A 20,981-nucleotide genomic window follows, 5' to 3' on the forward strand; every position below is an offset into this window, starting at 1 on the left:
TAGGGTAATGGGCAGCCCAGGCAGGACGTGAGGTGCGGTGGGATGCCAGGTCAGGGCACAGGACACCCAGGCGGCTGCTTGTCCTCACTACCTCCTCTGGGACTTGTCTCCTGGTTTCGTCAGAAAGTATTCTGTTGCTTCGTGAACCGTGCTCAGTTTCCAACTGTAAGGGTGGCATGGTGGTGAAGAGGGTCGGCTGGAGGTGGAGCTCCCTCTCAGCACGGCCCCTTGGGGTGCAGCCCTCAGCCCCTCTGAGCCTTCCTCTCTCCACGCGGGCACCTGGAAGGCTGGTGCACCAGCAGGGCCCTGGGGCAAGATGCCAGCCCCTCCTCAGCCAGGCCGCGGGCCTCATTCAGGGTGCCTCACCGAACCTTCTCTCCCCGATCTCTGTCCACAAAGTTTAAAACAGGAACGAGGCCACCACCCGGCTTGATTCTCTGATGGTGGGTGTAACAGTTTTCTTTCTTTTTTTTAAAAAAGATTTTATGTATTTATTCATGAGAGACACACACATACACACAGGAGCAGGGACACAGGCTGAGGGAGAAGCAGGCTCCACACAGGGAGCCCGATGCGGGACTCGATCCTGGGTCTCCAGGACCAGGCCTGGGCTGAAGGCAGCGCTAAACCACTGAGCCACCTGGGCTGCCCAAATTAATTGAGAAGATTTTTTTTTTCTTTCTTTCTTTTTCTTTTCTTTTTTTTAAGTAGGCTCCATGCCCAACATGGGGCTTGAACTCACAACCCTGAGATCAAGAGTCACACACTCTACTGACTGAGCCAGCCTGAGAAGGTTCTTTTTTTTTTTTTTTTTAAGATTTTATTTATTCACTTGAGAGAGAGCATGGGAGAGCACAAGCCAGGGGGAGGGGCAGAGAGAGAGGGAGAGGCAGGCTCTGAGCAAGGAGCCCGAGGCGGGACTCCATCCTAGGACCCTAGGATCAAGACTTGAGTTGAAGGCCAATGCTCAACCGCTGAGTTCCCCAGGCACCCGGATCTAGCAGTCCTCTGAGTCCTCTAAACACTCCCTGAGAACCCCTTTGACCCTCTCTCAGCTCCTTGGGCAGCACTCTGGGAATAGCCCAGTGATGAGCTCCCCGTTGACCGTGCTCCTTCTATGAGTCTGATTATTGACCTACGGCAGGTTCCTCGGACCCAGAGACAGACCTGGAGACAGGTGCCCCAGGTACACAGTCCTGGCCTTCCGGGTCATTCCATGCTGTGTTCTTGCTCATCATTTGGTGTTTTCTGTGTGTCCACCCCCCCACCCCACACCGGCCTGGTGCTCTCTTAGGCCTTTTGGGGAGCGCAGGTACAAAAGCACAGAACCCCCTATGCCGAGTCCCGCCCTCAGGAGATGGACGCCCTCGGCCCACAATGGGTCTGTCCTGGTTCTCATCTGAGCTCTTACCCTTAGTCTAAACCGTGGATCTATTCCCAGGGCTGGGCGGGTCCTCTTCCCACCTCCGCCCTCCCCGTTTCCCCCCACCGCTACCTGGCTGTGGACTTAATTTGGGACATGTTGGCTGGGAGACCTGCAGATGCCAGGCACGGAGCGGGGGCCCGGAGGCTCTGGGATGGAAGAGGTGGGCCCCCTCCCGCCATGAGCTCTTTCCCCAGCTGGGATGGGGGTGGGGGTGGGGGCAGGTGCGGGAAGGACCCTGCAGCACAGCCTACCCTGTGTCGTAGAGAGGGCCCCAGGCGGCAAGCATGGGGATGTGGAAGGTCCCAGGCGTTCACAGCAGGGAGATGGAGTCTTGGCAAAATGAATGTGAGGAAGACAAGGTAGTGGAGAGGATGATGGCCTCTGGGCTGGGGAGCAAGCATGCCTGTGCTGGGCAGGCAGGGGCTCTGCCCTTGGACGGGGGTCTCCCATCTCCCTGCTGCCTGGCCACCTTGGAACACCTTGGAACACATGTCCTGGTCAGCAGAGACGTCTTTGTCTCTCCTGCCGGCTGGAAGCTCATCTGCCTGCAGGGGACCCTGAGAACCAGCGCCCAGGGCCGGGGCACTGCCTCACTCTGTACAACACCCAACCCTCCAAACACACGGATTTACTGTCCTGCAGTGAATTTTACTGTCCTGGTCAGTGCCCAGCTGGAGCATATTTATGCAGAATCCCGACATGGCACCTGGCAGTGTCACACACCCGTCGTCTCATCCCTCCTCCTCCCTGCCACTCTCTGCAGGTTGCTGCTGCCTGCTGTGTGGCCTGCTGGGAGGACCCCGTCCTGCCCCAGGGGGCTGGGAGTCCCCAGGAGCCCTGGGGGCCAGGGGTAGGTGGGAGATGAGCTCCACAAGGGCGGGAGCATTCGAAGATGGGGTGCAGCTGAGGGCGTGGTCAGTGGGCGCCCCATGCGTCCCGGAATCCTGCCCCGGACACTTCTCACAGGGGCCAGGGAGCTGTGGGCAAAACAAAGCAAAGGCTTAGTTTCCTTGGTGTTGAAGTTACGGGTTTTGCTGACCTCAGAGTGGGCCTCCATCCCGTGTTTTAGGACCGTACGAACCTAGGGTGCAGGGGCTTCATGGCTCATTGTCCAGTAGGAGGGGTGGGGACGTCAGCCTGGCTGGGCCTCTGGCTATGGGGCCTGGGCTGCCCTAGGCTGCATGGTGGCCTCACAGGCAGGTGGGGAGGTGGGAGCTGGATCAGCCCGGAACCCACAAGTTTAGGAACAGAACTGGTGCTGGTGCTCAGCAGAGCCGGGGGCCTGGAGGCCTGGCTTCTAGACTTGCCCCAGGCCTTCCAGGACTGCCTCTCCTGGACTCGGTTTCCCCACCTGCAACAGAAAGTGCAGACAGTATCTAAAATCCTTCCTGGGCTGTCTTGTGAGTCTGCCCAGACAGCCTGAATTCTCTCTGAATCCAGGGGGATTTCACACTCTCCCTGATAATATCTTGCACTGGCTTCAGCAAGTCCTGGCGCCGTATCCCTCAGTGTGAAGAGGCGCTAGGGCGGGAGGACGGGCTGGGCCAAGTTTTATGGGAGGTAACTGGATCCCAGCCACCCAGATGCTGGAGAGGAATGTGTGTCTGTGCAGCCAGCAAGGGCCTTCTGGTTGCAACACACAGAATGATGAGGCCTGGGCCCAGACTGCACCCCGGCCAAGGGTTGGGAAGCAGGGCCCTGCCACGGTCCCCCGTGACCCACACTCGCGGCACACAGGTGGGTGCACAACCCTGGCTGAGCAGCGTCTTTGTTTTGCAACAATCTCCCCAAGATGCTCAGGCCCCAAGCTTCTGTGAGCCTTGCATTCCTCGAGGAAGAAGGGGAGGAGGGAATTGTCCCCTTGGCAGCCAACTGAGCAGATGTCCTTACCTCCCACACGGTGGCCTTGAGGTCCCTGCGTGGTCCCCTCAAGGGGGGATGTGGTGTTCCTGGTGCCTCGGCCGAGGACAGCCACCCCCCTCCACCCACCGCCGGAAAGTGGCGAGCACATTGTGAGGCACAGCAACAAAGCAATTTTCTTATGAAAACGAATTTCAGGTCAAAAGCAAATTACATTTCTTCTGATGGTGTGGAGTCCTCGCCGTGGCACGTTGGGATTCAATTCGCTCAGGGTGGAATGTTCGCCCACCTGCACACGTTGTGCAGATGGTCGGAGGCTCGGGCCTCCCAACAGAGCCCCCAGGGCCTTCAGGTTCCACCACTACCTAAAAGCTCTTTGTAGGACCTGTGCAGGTTCAGTGGCTCTAGAAAGTCGGGGGGCTATGGGCGGGACCCATGGGTGTAGCCCAGAAATCCGTGTGGCCACAGCGGCGGTTCAAGGTGTCCCCTGGGGGATGTCTGCTTGCCGCGCAAGTGTAAGTCAAGGCGTGGCTAGAGTGAGCATGGATGGCCCTGAGGGACCCTGGGGCGTGAGCGTCAGAGATTCCAGAAGCTCCTCCAGGGCAGGACTCCAACCTTTTTCTGCAGGGAACGCTGGCCGTTCTCACTCTGCAGCCGCGGCCTCGCTCTGTGGGTGCAACAGCCAGCCGTCTTCTTCAGGGACCGTCGTAGCTCTGATCAGTGGTCCCAGGGGCTCTGAACCTGTGGTCCCAGGGGCAGCTGTCTGGGCAGGGTCTGCAGCCTCCCCGGTGTGCCCGGGGCCCGGGACGGGAAGTCTGAGGGCCGTACAGTTTCTACGGAGCTTTTCAGATCCTTAGGGACGGTCAAGTTTTTGGCATATGATTTGAGCATCATACCTTTTATTTATTCTTATTCTTGGAAATGAGTTTCCAGTCATCCCCTTCACCACACACAACCCCACTGCCAGCATCCCTACCACTCCCCCTACGACCGCATCACCATCTCCACCATCGTCCCCATCACCACCATCCTACCACCACCATCATCCCCACTATACCATCTTCACCACCACCGTCATCCCCATAGCCACCACCATCCCCATCCCCACCACCAAGCCCACCACACCATCCTCACCTCCACCACCATCCCCATCACTCCCATCACCCTCATCAACATCCCTGCCTCCACCTCCACCCCCCCACCAACTACTGCCATCACCACTATCTTTACTACCATAATTACCTCCATCACCAGCACCACGCCACCGTCACTGTCACCACCACTGCACACTAGCCTTGTGGACTTGACCACTGGGAGAAATTGCACATCTCACTAGCAGAACATTATTAGAATCAAAGATATATTGAGAGCCTCCAGGGGGTTTGAAAAATGAAGATCCTTGAACCTATTTTCCCCTCCTGGGTTCAGGGCACCAGGCCTCTGCAGAGGGCTGCCCAGGCTCTTATCCCTGGGATCAGACCCAGCCCTTGCTTCCAGGGCCCCTGGGATCCTCACTTATTTAAGAGATGACTGAGTTGGAGGATGTGCCTGGTGTCGGTGGTGCTGTTACACAACCAAATGCCTGGAAACTTGTAAAACTGCCATGAGCTAATGTGATCTGAAAAGGTTGGACATGCTGGCCTGTGTCCGTGGGCGCATCTGCTTGAGCCCTCCTGCGATATTTACCCAGAAAGTCACACTCCAGGCTTGTCCGGATGACGCACATGCCCAGGGCATCCCACGGGAGCCATGTGGCCTCCCCTGCCTGGGCATCCACTGGGCATCCATGAGGCCTTTGATCTGAGCCCAGGCGGTAACTCAGCATCTCCCTGGATTCAAGTCATGTCCACAGAAAGCTGGTGGGAGTGCAGTGAGGCACCAAGCATGGGGTTGAGCTCCTGAAGCACATCTTACAAAAGCCCAAGCACCCAAGATTTTACTGAAACCCAGCCACCCAAAAATAGTCAAATGAGTCAGTCTATGGCAGGGAGCATGCGCATCTTATGGCTTTGCACACGTGCTCTACAGTTGGAAACACTGGTTGAGCGCTTGCACAGCTGCTTACTAGTCCTGAGGCCTCCTCTGGGTGTGCTGGAATGGATTTGTACCAGCTGGAGAGCTGGGAGTTAAATCTGTGGGAAGACTGGTGAGTGCTGATAAACTCATCAGTGGCCTGAAATGGGCCATGTGCGGGTATTTACACCACAGGAAGTGGTAAATGCTGCAGAATGACACCCCCGCCCCGTCAGAGCTGATTATCAAATGTTTCCCAGGACATCAGTGGGCCTGGGGCAAGTGACTGGACTCTCCAGAGTATCCCAATTCCTCATTTGTGAAATGGGCATGACGGTAGCACCGCCTCACCACCTGTGAGCACCCTGCCTGGGGTTTCATGGGGATGATTCTGCTGAGCACTCCCAGGAGCCTACGAAGGACACACCATGATCATGTAGGGCTTGCGGAAGAGACCCAGAGGGAGGCAGTCACTAGGGATGCAGCACTGGGGACTCAGATTTAAACCCGAGCCCACACTCTCAGCCACCACGGTGCCTGCTGCTTCTGCAGGCAGCTGGCGCCTCACCTCCCTGTGTCAGCATCTGCCGCCCGCCCCCCTTGCTCCTGGCACCGAGAACACCAAGAAAGTGCAAATCACCCAGTCCCTCGAGGCTTTAGGCGCCCATCCATGGAGAAAAGGGTGTTCTGTTTTTATCATCTCAACCTTTTTTAAGCATGTACTTCAGTAGTGTTTACTGGGTTCACATTGTTGTGCAAAAAGATTTCCAGAAATTTTTTATCTTGCAGAACGGCAACTCTATGCTCCGTAACAACCCCCATTTGTCCTTCCCCCAGCCCCTGGTAACCACCATGTGCTTTCTGTCTCTTATGAGTTTGACTAATTTAATTCCATGAAAATGAAATCATGTAGGGTTCATCTCTGTGTTTGGCTTATTTCACTCAGCCTCTTGTCCTCAAGGTCTGTGCATGTTGTAGCAGGTATCAGGATCTCCTTCCTTTTAATAGTCGAATAACATCCCGTTGTATGGACAGACCCCACCTTATTTATCTGTTCATCTGTCAGCCAATACTTGGGTTGCTTCAACTTCTTAGCTATTGTGAATAACGCTGCTGGGAACATGCGTGTGCAAACATTTCCAGATCTTCCTTTCAGTCATTTTGGGCATCTACCCAGAAGTTGAATTGCTGGACGTGTGGCCATTCCATTTTTCATTTTTCGAGGAATCTCTGTACCGTTTTCCCTAGCAGTCACACCAGCTGTGCCTACAGGTTCAGCTTTATCCACATCCCTGCTAACACTGCCTAGTTTCTGGTTTATTTTATTTCGTTTTATGGCGGCCATCCTAGTGGGTGTGAGCTCGTATCTCATTGTGGTAGTGATTTGCATTTCTCTAATGATTAGGGATAATGACCATCCTTGCAAGTTATAATTGTTGGTCATCTGAGTATCCTCTTTGGAAAAAAATACCAATTCAAGTCCTTTGCTCATTTTTTAGTCAGGTTATTTGTTTCGTTTGGGGTTGAGTTGTAGGAGTTCTTTATGTATTCTTGATATTAACCCCTTATCAGATATATGATTCATAGATATTTTCTCCTACTCAGTAGGGTGCCTTTTCACTGTTAGCAGTTTCCTCTGATGCACAGAAGTTTTCACGTTTGATGTAGTCCCATGTGACTAATGTTGCTTTTTTCTGCCTGTACCGTTAGTGTCATATTCAAGAGGTCATCTCCAAGTCGGGTGTCGTGAAGCTTTCCCCTGTTTTCTCCTGGAAGTATTATAGTTTTAGGACTTACACTTAGGTCTTTAATCCATTTTGGGTTAAAATTTGTATATTAGGCAAGATCAGGGTCCATTTTCATTCTTTTGCAGGTGGATATCCAATTTCCCCAACACCATGTGTTGAAGGGACTGTTTCTTCCCCTGTTGAGTGGTTTCAGCAGCCTTGTTGAAGATGACTTGACCATATATCCATGAAGGCTTATTTCTGCGCTCTCTTTCTTATTCCACTGGTTTATGTGTCTACTTTTATGCCAGTATCACACTATTTTGATTACGGAAGCTTCGTAGTAAGTTATGAGATCAGAAACTGAGAGTCCTGCAGCCTTCTTCAAGATCCTTTTGGCTACTTGAGGTCCCTTAAGATCCCCTGTGAATGCTGGAATGCATTTTCCTATTTCTGCAAAAAGTACCTGGGATTTTGAGAGGGATACGTTGAATCTGCCGATCACTTTGGGTGGTATTGATATCTTAATGATACTGTCTTCTGATGTGTGAACATAGGATGTCATTCCATTTACTTGTATCATCTTTCATTTCTTTCAGCAAAATTTTGTAGGAGTCTTTCACCTCCATAGTTCGGTTTACTTTTAAGTATTTTATTCCTTTTGATGCTATCATAAATGGAATTTTGAAAAAAATGTCCTTTTTGGGTATTTCCTCGTTAAGGTAGAAGAATGCCATTGAATTTTGCATGTTGATTTTGTATCCTGCAACCTCGTTGAACGTGTTTATTAATTCCAACAGTATCTGGCGGGGGGCAGGGTGTATTTAGGGTGAGAAGAGGCCTTAAATAAAACCCCTTTAAGGCCCTTCCTCATGACCTTCCATGATTTTGTGACTCCATCCAGAGCCTGTGGTTCCTGTAAGAGAGTGGGGCTCTGTTTTGCAAGGGAATTTGCTTCAGTTTGGGGCTTGCTTTTAAAATCAATCCAACGCAGTCTTTACTGGCAGATGACTGTGTACCAGGAGCCATGTTTCCCATGAACTTGAGGAGCAGAAGCACTGGCCTCCTCTGTCTATCGGATGGGGGCATGGAGGCGGGGAGAGGTTGACCACATGGGGTATCCTCATTCTCAGCTCTCCACTTTTACTACATGTCCCTGCCCAGAGGAAACGAGGACTCCCCTAACTCTACTGCTTTAGTGGAGACAAATGCAGAATATCTCGAGAACCAATAATCCTGTGAATTTAGGAAGGCACCTGGAGTTCCCCGGACTTTCCCTCACTTTGCCAGAAGCAGAGGTCTATCCGCCCCTGTTTCCTTCCATCATTCAAGAAGTATTTCTTTAGCACCTACTGTGTGCCGGGCCCGAGCGCAAGGGTGCAGTGGAAAGCCAGGCCGGCCAGCCCCTGGCCTTTTGGGACTCCTAGGAGCTGCAGGAGGGCCTGGGGTAGCTCTATCCCACCAGTGAATTCAAGCTGAGCCCCAGTGCCTGACCCTCTCACTTAACTGGGAGCATGTATGTCTGACATGAACCTGCCATCCTTGGCCATTAGTGGGAGAGCTTTAAAAATGATTTTCCCTTTTTCAAAGCGAGATTGGCTTTGAGCCCCAAGCTCCTCCGTGGGCTGTCTAAAATTAGAACCCCGTTGACAAGGCAATCTTTGTCAGGGGCCCACGGCTTGCACTAGGGAAGCAGGGAAATGTCAACAGTACATTTTCTGTGTCAATTTTGAGTTTTCTGAGAGGCCTGGGCAAATGGCAACTCAGAGCAAATGTTCACTGTTTCAAAAGCTTTCAGAATCCAGCCCCTCAGCAGCAATGTGATTAAAGTGTCAGATTTATAAGGAGCTGGGTCAATGTTCAGGAGAGTAGCCTCCACTCCCTCCTGTGTAGACAGGATCCCGGCCGGAGCTGCACAGGTGGGCTTTCCACTCATGGCAGTGATGGAGTAAGCTCTTCTGTCTCCATGAGCTCTGCATCTTGCTGTGCTCTCCTTGTCCCTTTTGTGACCAGGGCAGTCCTGGGGCTGACCTCACCTGTGGGGACACAGTGGGCTCCAGGATTTGCCCAAAGGCCAGGAAGCAGACACCTGTAGCTGGGTCTGGAAACAACAGGCAAGCAGACCAACTCAGCGGGACAAGTCTCCGGCCACCAGCCATAGGCCATTGGCCAGGGATTTGTGCCCCCTGCTGCTTGTGGCCTCTGTGGTGCTGTTAGCCCAGTACACAGGTGTGCCCGCCACACGTGCAGAGAGACCCGCTGCCCCATCCGAGATGTGTGTGCTCAGGCTCTGCGTGGCGCCTCTGCTTTTGTGTTGTCCCCTGGATATTGTTTACTTCAGTCCCCACCATTGTGTGGGGCTGAGAAGGGCTCCAGTGACGTAATGTGTGTGAAGAACTTTGCCCAGGGACACTGTGTGAACGGTACTGTCTTCTCCATGGGGTTGGGGGGCCCACCCAGCTCTCACTCAAATGACTCACAAACATCTGCAGCCTAGTGGCAAGGTCCTTCCAACCACATGGCACATCTTTCTGTCCCACCCTCCCAGGGCAGGGAGGTAGACACGTGGTTCCCAGGCCTCGACTCTTCTAAGTCACTGTGTGAGCAGGTGTCCTGGGGAACTCACCTGCTCCAGCTCTGCACCCTGGACCCTGCTCCCCCGGAAGGACTTTCTGCAGCCTCCAACTCTGCTAACCTTCCAGCCGGGCCTGTGCCTCCCGGACAGGGGCCTTCCTTCCCAGCACTTGCACACTCTGGGCGTGGTTGCCCTAGAACTGGCTTGTGCTTCTGGCCAGGTCCTTCTAAGACTCGGGTCCTGGGGCCCGAGGCTGACCAGGCTGGGGAGCAGTCACAAGGACAACCCAGCGCCTGTCTGCTTCCCCTCCTGGTACCTCTGCACCCCCCTCGGGTGCAGCCATGGTGAGCCATGAACTGAGCCACTGTCTTCCCCCCAACTCCTTCACCCACATCCCTCAGCGCTTCTTAAAACAGACAAGGCCAGGCTCCTGACCCCATTTACAGGTGAGGAAGTTGAGGCCGGAGGGAGTCCGGGATACTCACCAAAGTGGTGATTGAATGGTGGCCTCCAAAACAGATGTCTGCATCCTGGCCCCCCCCCCCCCCCGCACCCGTCCAGAACCCGTGAACATGGCCTTAGTTTGAAATTGCATCTTTGCAGATGAGATTAACATAAGAATCTTAAGATGGGATCATCCAGGATCAGGGTGGGTCCCAACTCCAATGGCAAGTGTCCTGATGACCAAAGTAGAGGAGACACAGACACAGAGCAGAAGCTATGTAACAGAGATCAGAGGGGTGTGACCACCAGCCAAGGAGCACCTGCAGCCACCAGAAGCTGGGAGAGGCAGGAGGGACCCTCTCCTGCTGACACCGTGATGTGGGGCTTTGAGCCTCCAGAATTGGGAGACAATACCTTTCTGCTGTTTGAAGCCCCCATCTGGTATGGCCACCCCAGGACACTCACTCACACAGAGACCTAGAAGAGTTGAGGCCTGGGCACCATGTGTCTACTTTCTCACACTCCTAGCATTAGCACTCTTTATTCTTCCCCTTACAGATTTCCTTTTTAAATATAAATATATATATTTTAAAATATATATATATATTTTTATTGAAGTTCAATTTGCCAACATATAGTGTAACACTCAGTGCTCATCCCATCAAGTGCTCTTAAGGATTTCCAGAGCCTGGAACTCTGTCCTCGGAGACCCCACTTCCTGGTGGCAGGCCGGCCTGGGCCCAGGGCCAGCTAAGGAGAATGGTGACAGTAGGCAGTGTCCACCAGTGAGTGGCAGCTGGGCCTTGACCTGGGTCTCCTGAACCAGGCCCAGGTCTGAGCACTGCCCTGTCCTTCCAGGTGCGGGCCATGAGGCTCTCCTTCGTCGGGGAGCTGGGCTGGGAGCTGCACGTGCCCAGGTCGGCCTGTGTGCCTGTGTACCAGGCTGTGATGACTGCAGGCACCAAGCACGGCCTTGTCAATGCTGGGTACCGGGCTATCGACTCCCTGAGCATCGAGAAAGGTATGTGCAGGAGCCACACAGTGCCCAGAGCCATGCTGCAGGCAGGGCAGCTGCCGCCCCCTGCACTTCTTTCCAGCCCCTCTCTGCCTCCCCTCTACCCCTTCGTGTCTTCCTCCCCAGCCGACACCCCCCAACTCCCTTCCTGCCCTACCCATGAACTGCCCCACAGTCCTGGAGATGGCACTGGGGGTCTCTGGCACCTGTGCTTGGAGGGCAAGGGGGGCAGGTGCTTACCCGGCCTTGTGGAGCTGAATTTGGACTCAGTGCTTGGGCTTCCCCAGGAGGTTTGAAGAATATCTGGGCAGTGCTGCCCAGGTGCCTCTCCAGCGCTTCAACTGGCAGTGCAGAAGTCGGAAGGGGCATCTGTACCTGAGGGCTTGCCCAGGCGACCTTCGGCAGCAAGAATGACACACACCCCTGGGGTCTTCGGATGAGCCTGTCCCCCACCTCTGCTGGGTGTTGAGCCCGGGTTCTCCTCCCCACAGGCTACCGGCACTGGCATGCCGACCTGCGCCCAGATGACAGTCCCCTGGAGGCAGGCTTGGCCTTCACCTGCAAGCTCAAGTCGGCTGTCCCCTTCCTGGGGCGGGAAGCCCTGGAGAAGCAGCGGGCCCACGGCCTCCCCCGGCGCCTGGTGTGCTTCACGGTGGATGAGTGAGTATCCCATGGTCCTACGTCCGTCTGGTAGGGCAGGGTCAGCAAGGCCCCAGGAGATGTGGCGAGGGCACACCCTCCTCAAACATAGCTTTTGAAAGAGAAAGGTGCACCTCTAAGCCACCTCCCTGGGGGTACGTCTACACTGAGGGTCTGGCTTCCCAGTCACTGTGACTTCCCACTGTGTTCTGGTGCAGTCCTCCCCATGCCCTGGGCTGGGGCCACCATCCCCACTTCCAGCTGAAGACCTCAGGTGCCAGGGGACAGGGTAGCTCAGCTCTGTCCACTCAGCTCTATCCTCAGGAGCTGGGTCCCTGCTGTCCCTGGTTTCCACTTGGGACCAGCTACTCTGAAATGACAGTACCAGGCTGCAGTTAGCACCGCCGTGGCTCCGCAGGACTCCAAGTAGCAAGAGTCTCCAGGACGGTGGCGGCTGGGCCTTATTGATCTGCTGCTGACAAGCAGCCGCAAGTGGAGCCACTTCTCCCAGATTTCTGGAGCCATCAAAAGAAGTGTCAAGAGCTACAGGGGGGAGAGGGGAGGCAGAAAGGGAGCGGAGCTGTGGCTTGTCATCGTCCTGCTGCTTCTCCCCAGGCTCCTGTCAGGCTGGCCCTCCACGTGCAGCTTGTCTACCTCCTGGGGAGCAGCTTAGCTCCAGTTTGGGGATGCAGACGGAGAAGGGGTCTGCGGAGCCCCTCCACCCCGGCCCTCCAGAAAGCACCTGCAGCCTGATGCCAGGCTCTAGGAACAGCCTTGGACAGCACCTGTCACAGCCTGGTTCGCCCCACCCAGGGGTTCTCTGCTGGGCTGCCAAATCCACCCGGTGCTGAGGCTATGGATGATCTCCATCCTGAGGAAGGTCACAGCCAAGGTGCCAGCTGTGGAGCAGCTAGGAGCTGCCCCTCTGCTCTCTGTGGTGGGCCAGGCTGGTGGCCTCCCCGAGCCTGTTTCCGAGCCTGTAAACAGCATGTAGCCTGCAGGACGAGGGTGAATGAAAGAGCAGGGGCGTGCCGCGGAACATCCATCTGTCCCACCATCTTCTCTCAGATGTCATAGAGGCCCCCAGACCCTGTCCACACACCTCAGCTCAGGGCGGGATCCACACAGCCACATCAGCATCAGAGGACCCAGCCTGGCTCCCTTGGGCTCGTCCCTCTCCCAGGGGGCACGTGGGGCGGTACCCGGTGTGGCCCCGGGCACCCATCAGGCTCTCCCTACACACCACGAACGAGGCCCCTGGAGGGCCGAGTCGGAAAAGATCCGCGTCCAGACTCACCGGTTCCTTACGGGGGTGGCGCTGCCATGACTGCAGGTTAATCTGTGTTTTCTGTTCTGAATTTTCAAAGACTTTATAGTCAGCACTCATAGTTTATGTTCTAAAGAAAAGGACTTTTGCGAGATTATGCGTCGTGCTGTGAAAAGAGAGCCTGGAGGCGGAGGAAAGCAGGCCTAGGGGCATAAGGTTTTACACTGTTCAGAAGTCGGGGGAAACCAGTGGAAGGTGGGCCTTCCCCAATTCCCGGAATACCGCGGCCTGTCTGCAGACTCGGGGGCAGGGCCCGTTCCCGTCTTTTCTACTCGGTCGTCCAGGGCCAGGAGCCTGTGCGCTGGCATCCCCGGGGCGCCGAGCTGGCCCTGGGGTCGCGGGCGGGTGTGGCGCAGCACCCCTCTGGAACTCCAGGGCCCCAGCAGCCATCTGTCTTGCTTTTTCCAGAAAAGTGCCCATGTTTGGCCTAGAGGCCATCTGGAGGAACGGCCAGGTGGTAGGCCACATCCGGAGAGCTGACTTTGGGTTCTTCATTGACAAAACCCTTGCCTATGGCTACATCCGGGACCCCAGTGGCGGGCCGGTGAGTCCTGCCCCCTATCTCTGCCAAGGAGAGCCCGGTTCCTCGCTGGGCACCGCACTAGCACCTCTGTGCCACACACACCCCTGCAGCACCTGGGCGGGGGTACCTGGGGTCACTGCTCATGGGGCCGCATCTCTGGGTCAGGAGTGCTTTCTGTGTTTTCTGTCTGGAAGAATCTAACTTTGGGATCTCCAGGATTCTGTTGGTCTGAAAGTCTCTAGGCCAGGGACTTCGCCTCCTACAGCCAGACACAGACCTCCAGCCTGGGTCAGACGCTGGGGTGAGCAGAGGCAGGGTTCGGGTCCTCTAGGACCATCGTCTTCTCTTTCCTACCCTCATCCCAGAGGCATCCCAGGCATGGGGGGCACACGCATCAGTGCACACGCTTGTATGCACACGTGTGTAGGCATGCACGGATGCATGTGTAGGCACATGCACATCCTGCCACGTGACCCTTTATAAGCCCCAATAACCCCCCACTGAGCCTGGTTCCTCCCTCCACACCCGGTCGGGGAGCAGGGGCAGAGAAAGGGCCCATCGAGGCCCAGCAGGGGTCGGAGTCCCAGATGGCTGGAAGCTCTTGCCAGGCCAGCTGGTCACAGGGGTGGGCGGGCAGGGGTGGGAGAGGAGGTCAGGTGGCATGGGCCAGGCCACGTGGTGTGAGAGCAGAGCAGGAGGAGCTGGAGTCAAAGTACCGTTATGGCCAAACCTGCTCACTTCCCTGGAGTGTGCCGCATGAGCCCCGTAATAGCTGGGAAACTGGGGCCCTCAAATGCTCGGACTGCAGGGGCCAGGGCGCCCATTCAGCTGGCGCTGAGCTTTCTGGTTCTCTCCAAGAACTCAGGCTGCATCCCCCTACCTGTCCCCAATAGAGACTCCAGAGGGAGAACCACCTGGGAGGGTCAGCGAGAAGGAGGAGGCAGGGTGTGGATGTGAGCCCAGGCAGGGTACAAGGGATGAGCTGGGCCTGGCATATAGGCCTGGGGAGGGGGCAAGGCATAGCGGCTCCCACCCTGGGGGTCCTGGGGGACCTGGGCCCTGGGCCGGCCTGTCCTGCATGGCCAAGAGAGAAGAGTCCTTGATGTCCTGGAGCAGAGCCCCAGATGCCCCCTCCGTGGCTGGGCCCTGGGTGTGGGCTCTGTGCTGAAAGCAGGGTCCCTGAGCGGGGCCAGCATGCCAGAGGTCCAGCACATGGGCTGTTTACTGCTCCCGAGTTTCCCAGGGATTGGAAGTTTCAGGAACCGGAGGTATACGGCCCCGGGGGAGAAACCCCAGCTCTGCTGGGCCCCAGGCAGGCAAGTCCACGTCAGGGAACCTACCCACTCAGGGCAGCTCCCCAGTTCAGAGGAGGCTCTTGGCACAGAGAAGGGTTTTCTCATGAGGAGGAAGTAAGGCTGAGCCTCCCCTTTGGAAGCAGGTGGGCATGAACCCAGCAGCCACCAGATAATGAGTGACCTGCATACCCTCTTCTTCTGTAACAGGTCTCGCTGGACTTTGTGAAGAGTGGGGACTATGCTCTGGAGAGGATGGGGGTGACCTACCCTGCCCAGGCTCACCTGAGGTCTCCCTTCGACCCTGACAACAAGAGGGTGAAGGGAATCTACTGATGTGCCCATGGGGCGGAGTCTCAGCTGGCCGGGAGGTTGAGACCCACTCCGTCCCTTGCTGACCATCCGCATGGGGCCCGGCACCCTGACCCGGGACCTGGACCCCAACCAGACCATGGGCCCTCCCTGCTCTTGGGCCTGCTAACCCCCTAAACAGGCACAAACCTAGTGGCCACAAGACCCAGAGGGCCCACCCCTCTCCCTCTCCCCTCCCCCCAGAGCACACCTGTAAGGCCTTGGGCGCAGGGATTGCGGCGTGTGGCCTGCTACCAGCCTCTGAGAAGATGCTCGGTCAACCCTTGGTCAGCCCAGAGTGGATGCAGGGGGCAGAGATTCACCTGCCGTCCCGGCCTGCCCGGAGCGCCACTGGAGAGTTCCCAGGTGCATCCAGAGCTGGCGACCGCATGAGGCCCGACTAGTGCTGTCTGCCATGAGCACAGTGTTGGAGGCAGGAGCAGACGTGCCAGCGTGGCTTGGTGGCTGCCGTCGGGCCGTGTCCCAGATGCTGGCAGCCGGGACAAATCTAGAAAGCAAGCTCTTCCTGCCTTGACCTGCTTTTCACATGGGAAAGCCTTCTGACCATCACAGGGGAGCAGAAGCCAGGGGTGGGATGGGCATCACTTGGGTGCCCTCCTCAGCCACATAGGGCCCCACCCAGTGCCCTGATTTCCCCAAGGGTGCCTCATTCACTGGGCCTGTAAGGATGGCGTGCTGCTGGCTAAGAACTTGACGGGATCCTCATGCCTTGTGGCCTCCATTCTTGCTATTTGACTGGGACCCAGCTCCCGTGCTGACTCTCTTGTCTTGCGGCCCTGGGGAGGACTGTGTACAGGGTCTTCCAAAGGGGGTGACTGCCTTGCTCCCCTTCTCTGGGCCGCCAGAACTCACTAACATTGACCTGTGTGAGCCTCGTCCCTGCCTCCCTGGCTGGAGTGGGTGTCCCTCCTGCTCCACGCCCAGGTCCCAGGTCCCCCTCCCTTCCACCTTCTGGACTCACACCAGCAGGATGTCCCTGCCCAAGTATGCCTGAACCTTTGGGGAGCAGGGGACAGGGAGGACAGGGTTCTTGCGGACACACACAAGAAACAGCATGGGGGGGCGGCCGCGGGCAGTCCGCGATGGGCCCCAGCTGCTGTCAGATGCTCACACACCACACAGCCCTACTGCAGACTGAGCTGGAACTGGTCAGGCTCATAAAGTCAAAGTCGTGGGAAGACGTTTGGGTTTCAGATGGCCTTTGGAACGCTTTCTGGCCCCCTCGCCAGACCGCAGGTTGGGGAGCTTGGGCCCCTGGCTTTGACATGCCTCAGGCAGCGGAGCACCTGCAAACTTTCCTGCTGCCCACAGGCAAGGCTGGCTCCTGCCCGAGAGAGTCTGGGGGAAGCCAAGTGGGCCTCGAGGGGCCAGAAATGGAGAGGTGGCGAGACAGCTTCCCAAAAGGCCTTGGCCCACTTCCCCAGGCTCTGTGGTTTGGCCCCAGAGCCCTGGATTGGGCCGGCACCTGTGTCCCCCCGGTCCCCCAACAGCCTGTCCCGGGTGGGCAGAGGCTGAGGGTGTGCGTGGGGGGCAGACCCAGGTTGCAATCCTACCCCTGCCTCCTGGGCTGGGCCATTGCTGTCATTGTGCATGCCCCTGTGCTGGGGAGAAATAGCCCTGGTCCCTCGGAAAGGGCAGCAGGTCACCACGTGGGAGAGGCTGTGAGCCACCTCCCAAGCTCTCCTGCTGCATCCTCCAGCTCCAGGAAGGTCCAGGTGGCCGAGGCCCCAGGCATGCTGTCTTGGTGGCTTAGGAACAGCCCCGTCACCATCCCCTCCCAGTGCCCCCGGGTCAGTCCCTCCTTGCCCTCCATCTGGTCACCTGTTGCCCTGCATGATCTTGAAGGTTTTACCGGACAAGCAGCCCTGTGACCCTCACGGTGCCCGAGTGCTGCCCGTCGGGAACTCTGGGCAAGCTGGGCTGAGCTTGGCTTGGGGTCAGACAAGCAGAGAGGAGGCCCCCATGCCCTCAGACTCAGCCTGTGTGCTGGCCTCGGCAGTCCCTGGGGCTCAGAGGGCACAGGGGGCACCCTGCCCCTCTGGAGGGCAGGGTCCTGTCTATGCGGTGGGCTGTCCTGCACCGTCAGAGACCACTTGGGGCCCTGGTCCCTGCACACAGCTCGGGCATTTGCACCAGAGCAGCCGGCACGCTGCCTCTGGTCTTCCAGGGGTAAGTGGGGAGGAGCCCGGCTGGCAGGGACGAGGTGCCCGCCTCCCCAGTAAGGACCAACCAAGGGCCCTGGAGGGAGAAAGCACAGGTGAATCCCTGCTCCCTCCTTTCCCAGATGCCTCACACGCCAGGAGCTGCCACGTGCCCTCCTCCCTCCAGCATGGCAGACAGAAGGGACAGTGGAAGCGTCAGGGAAAGAGTGGCACTAGAAACACACCAGAAGTGGTCGTGACAACAAGTCCATCATATGTTAAGGTCCTGAGGTGGCCTGACCTGCCACGAGACCCAGTGTCCTACCTCACCTGAGCCTCAGCTGTTCGGTTTGCAAAGGGGAGTGGGGGCCAGAGTCATACTACTCTGTGCTTTGCCTCAGCCTGGGGATGCCCCCAGCGGGAGACCCTTGGGACCCCGTAAGGTCCTGACTCCTCTGAGAGTCCTTGCCCAGAGTTCACAAAAGGGAGAAAATGGGGAAAAGTCCTGAGGAGGAACAGGAAAAGTCCTGAGGAGGAACAGATGCTGGTGGCTGGGAAGGGCCGGGTGGAGCTTGGCCACCAACTGCAGGGGTGCCATCAGGCAGGGCGGCAGCCAGCAGCTCCACCCAGTGGGAAGGGGGGTGCCCACCATCCCCCTGATTCCCCAATGAAGCCCCAGCACAGCGGCTCAGCACATGCCCCACGCTCTCACCTCTGTTCTGCGGGCTCCCGGTTAAATGCTTTCAGCCCGAGGCTCCCCCTGCAAACGTGCTAACCCAGTAAATGGGGGTGAACTTGGGAGCCCCTCTCTGACCAGGTCACCCAGGTCACTCTGCATGAGCACCCAGGCCCCCCCTAGCTCTGCCACCTCGGGCCCTAAGCCTCTACCTTGGGCGGCCCTCCCCCCATCCCCTCTTCCTCATCCCCCTCCTCCCTGTCCCCCCTCCCGTCCCCTTCTCCCTCCTCCCCTCCTCCCCTCCCCCTTCTTTCCTACCCTCCTCGTTGTCCTCCTCCTCATCCCTTCCCCTTACCTCCCTCCTTCCTGTCCCCCTCCTCCTCTCTCCCCCCTCCTCTCCCCCACCCAGAAGAGACCCTGTCTGTCAGATGAGGAAGGAGCAGGAGCAAAGCCCAGGACAAAGCCTCCATTCCTGACTTGGGAGAAGGACAGAGGGCAAAGGTCCCCAAACAGAGGCAAAGTTCCTGGGCCCAGGACAAAGGGCGGGAAGACAGAGCGTGTCAGGGCATCTGGCACCCTGTCACCCGCCTCCATGGCTACCTCCCTGGGCCACATCACCACACCCTGCCCCTGGTTATTGCGCCAGCCTCTGTGGGCTATGGCCTCCCCACCATGGCCTCTCCAGCCTCACGCTTGTCCTCCCATCACCCTTGCCCACTCTGCTCAGCCACACTGGTCTCCTCCCTATTCCTTGCTGGTGCCTCAGGCCCTTTGCACGGCCCTTCCCTGTTCCAGAAGATCCTCTCTGACATCCATGGGACTCCCCTTCTCAGGTCCTTCACGTCACTTTCTCCTTTGTCAACAAGACAGTTCCTACTGGCCACCTGTGCACCCTGCTCCCTCTCCTGATCTACTCGCTGCTCGCCACCATCCACATACTGTGTGTTTCTCAAGTGCATGTTGGCTGGGTGTCTCCTCCCTGGCTGGAATGCAGGTAGGAGGACGAACTGGGTCCAGCCCCAGCACCTAGGCTACCCTAGGGCCTGCTCCACAGCTGGGACCAGATGAGTATGTCAGACTGGAGGAAGGAGAGGGGGGTGGCGGCAGCAGAAGACCCAGGACCAGAAGGACGAAGGGGACGAGGGACAGGGGACCCACCTTGGGGGCAGTCATGATACTCCCAGGTCCATTCTGGGCCCATGTAGGTTGGGTTTTCAAGGGGGTCACGACCCAGCCTCCCTGAAGTTCCTGAGCAGGGAGCCAGGGCCTCCTGGATTCTAGTCTAGAATCTTCCCTTGAAGGCTCCCCAAGTCCCTGTTAGGAATCTTCCACAAAAACAGAGGTTTTTGGCCTGGGACTCCTGGGACATCGTGGGCTGCCTTCCATCCCAGAGCCTGCTGAAAATGCAGGCAAGTGTGGAGTGTGTGCGTGAAGCCGGGTGGGTATGTGGGGAGAAAATAGAACGAACAGTGCATGTCCCAGGGAGATTGTGGTTTTCAGTGCGTGTTACCAGGGCTGGAGGAGACGAAAGGAGGGGGCTGCTGTGCAATAATGAGAAGCTTTGTCTTTTGCTGCAGTGGAGACAGTGGGAGCACCCAGGGGTCCCTGAAGCTTGGTGTGTCTGTCTGCACGATGGGACAGGTGGGTGGGGGCTGGGACCAAGAGACCCTTTAACAGCCTGGCGGTGGGAGGGGAGGAGCAGAGAGTGTTCTGTGCCTGTCCATGCCAGGCATTTGCAGGTCCATGGGCACTTCTGGTCACAACGGGGTGTGCTGCTGATGCTTTGCATCGGGTGCAGATGTTGGGGGGCCAGAGGGTGCCAAACCATCCGTAGTGTGATGGATTATACCTAACCATCAAGACGGCTCCTGCCAAAATGCCCCCATGGAAAATCCTGGCACCCCTGCGATGGCCCAGATGCTCTGTGCAGGCCTAGCAGACCGGGCCCCCCACCGCCTGTCAGGTGCACCTGTTTCCCGGCTCCCCGCGCCCATGCAGCTCAGCGAGGCTGGGGCGGCCCAGCCCGGTGGCAGAGTGGCCACGGCCATAGGTAGCTGTGTAGCGTTTCCCATGTGGCAGGTGTGACCGAAAAACCCAAATGTTCTCTTTTGCATCATTTTAATTCATCAAAGGTTAAGCCTGGGATCCCTGGGTGGCGCAGTGGTTTAGCGCCTGCCTTTGGCCCGGGGCGTGATCCTGGAGACCCGGGATCGAATCCCACGTCGGGCTCCCGGTGCATGGAGCCTGCTTCTCCCTCTGCCTGTGTCTCTGCCTCTCTCTCTGTGTGTGTGTCACTATCATAAATAAATAAATAAAAATTTAAAAAAAAAAAAAAGGTTAAGCCTGAGCGGCCGCATGAGACTAACAGTCACCAGGCAGCACAGCCCTGCCGCGCGGGGACCAGCTCAGGCAGACACCCCTGCTCTGCTCTGAGCCTATGGTCAAGAACGCCGACCTGCCCCACCCCCAGGCCCTCTCAACGTGGATCCTGGGAGAGCATAGCTCAGGCCGGGACTTGGGGCACTGCACAACTGATGGGTGCCGTCACCCTAGCAGCCCCTGCCCCTCCGTGGGCAGCGAGGGCGACAGGCCCAGAGGAGGAAAGCAGCTTGCCCAGGGGCCACACAGCAGAGAGAACGGGAACGCAGCCTGCAGGACCCTGGCTCTTTCACCAGCCAATAGATCAGAAGAGCCTGGAGGGTTGTTGGAGGGACTTTGCCAAGGTAGTGCGCTGGCCCTGGAGGGTTGTTTTCGGGTAATAAAGGGTTCCTCCCATGTGCACTTGCTGAGTCCTCCATGGGACCAGGCACCTAACTGTAGGTCTGTACGCCTCAGTTTCCCTTCCTGTCAACGGGAGCAGAAACAGCTGTGCTGTGGCTCTGCTGGGCGTGCTGGCCCAGAACCAGTGTGTTCACAGCGGCAGCTCTTAGCAGGAGCAGGGATGCAGTCGT

At 57.3% G+C, this 20,981-nt stretch overlaps 1 protein-coding gene across 4 annotated transcripts in view; it reads left to right on the forward strand.

Moving 5' to 3' along the window:
* Window positions 1–15,918, forward strand: part of SARDH (sarcosine dehydrogenase) — a 62,690-nt gene extending 46,772 nt beyond the window's left edge. For 3 of the 4 annotated variants that reach the window (XM_041724594.1, XM_041724593.1, XM_041724596.1), the window contains 4 exons: window positions 10,904–11,066; window positions 11,552–11,720; window positions 13,435–13,570; window positions 15,052–15,918. In XM_041724594.1, coding sequence (XP_041580528.1) covers window positions 10,904–11,066; window positions 11,552–11,720; window positions 13,435–13,570; window positions 15,052–15,177 — 594 coding nt within the window. In that variant the 3' untranslated portion in view covers window positions 15,178–15,918. The remainder of the gene's footprint in view (window positions 1–10,903; window positions 11,067–11,551; window positions 11,721–13,434; window positions 13,571–15,051) is intronic. The other variant, XM_041724595.1, reaches the window with a different exon arrangement.
* Window positions 15,919–20,981: the final 5,063 nt, after the last annotated feature.

The sequence above is a fragment of the Vulpes lagopus genome, chromosome 12 (genome assembly GCF_018345385.1).
Source record: "Vulpes lagopus strain Blue_001 chromosome 12, ASM1834538v1, whole genome shotgun sequence".
Taxonomy (NCBI): Eukaryota; Metazoa; Chordata; class Mammalia; order Carnivora; family Canidae; genus Vulpes; species Vulpes lagopus.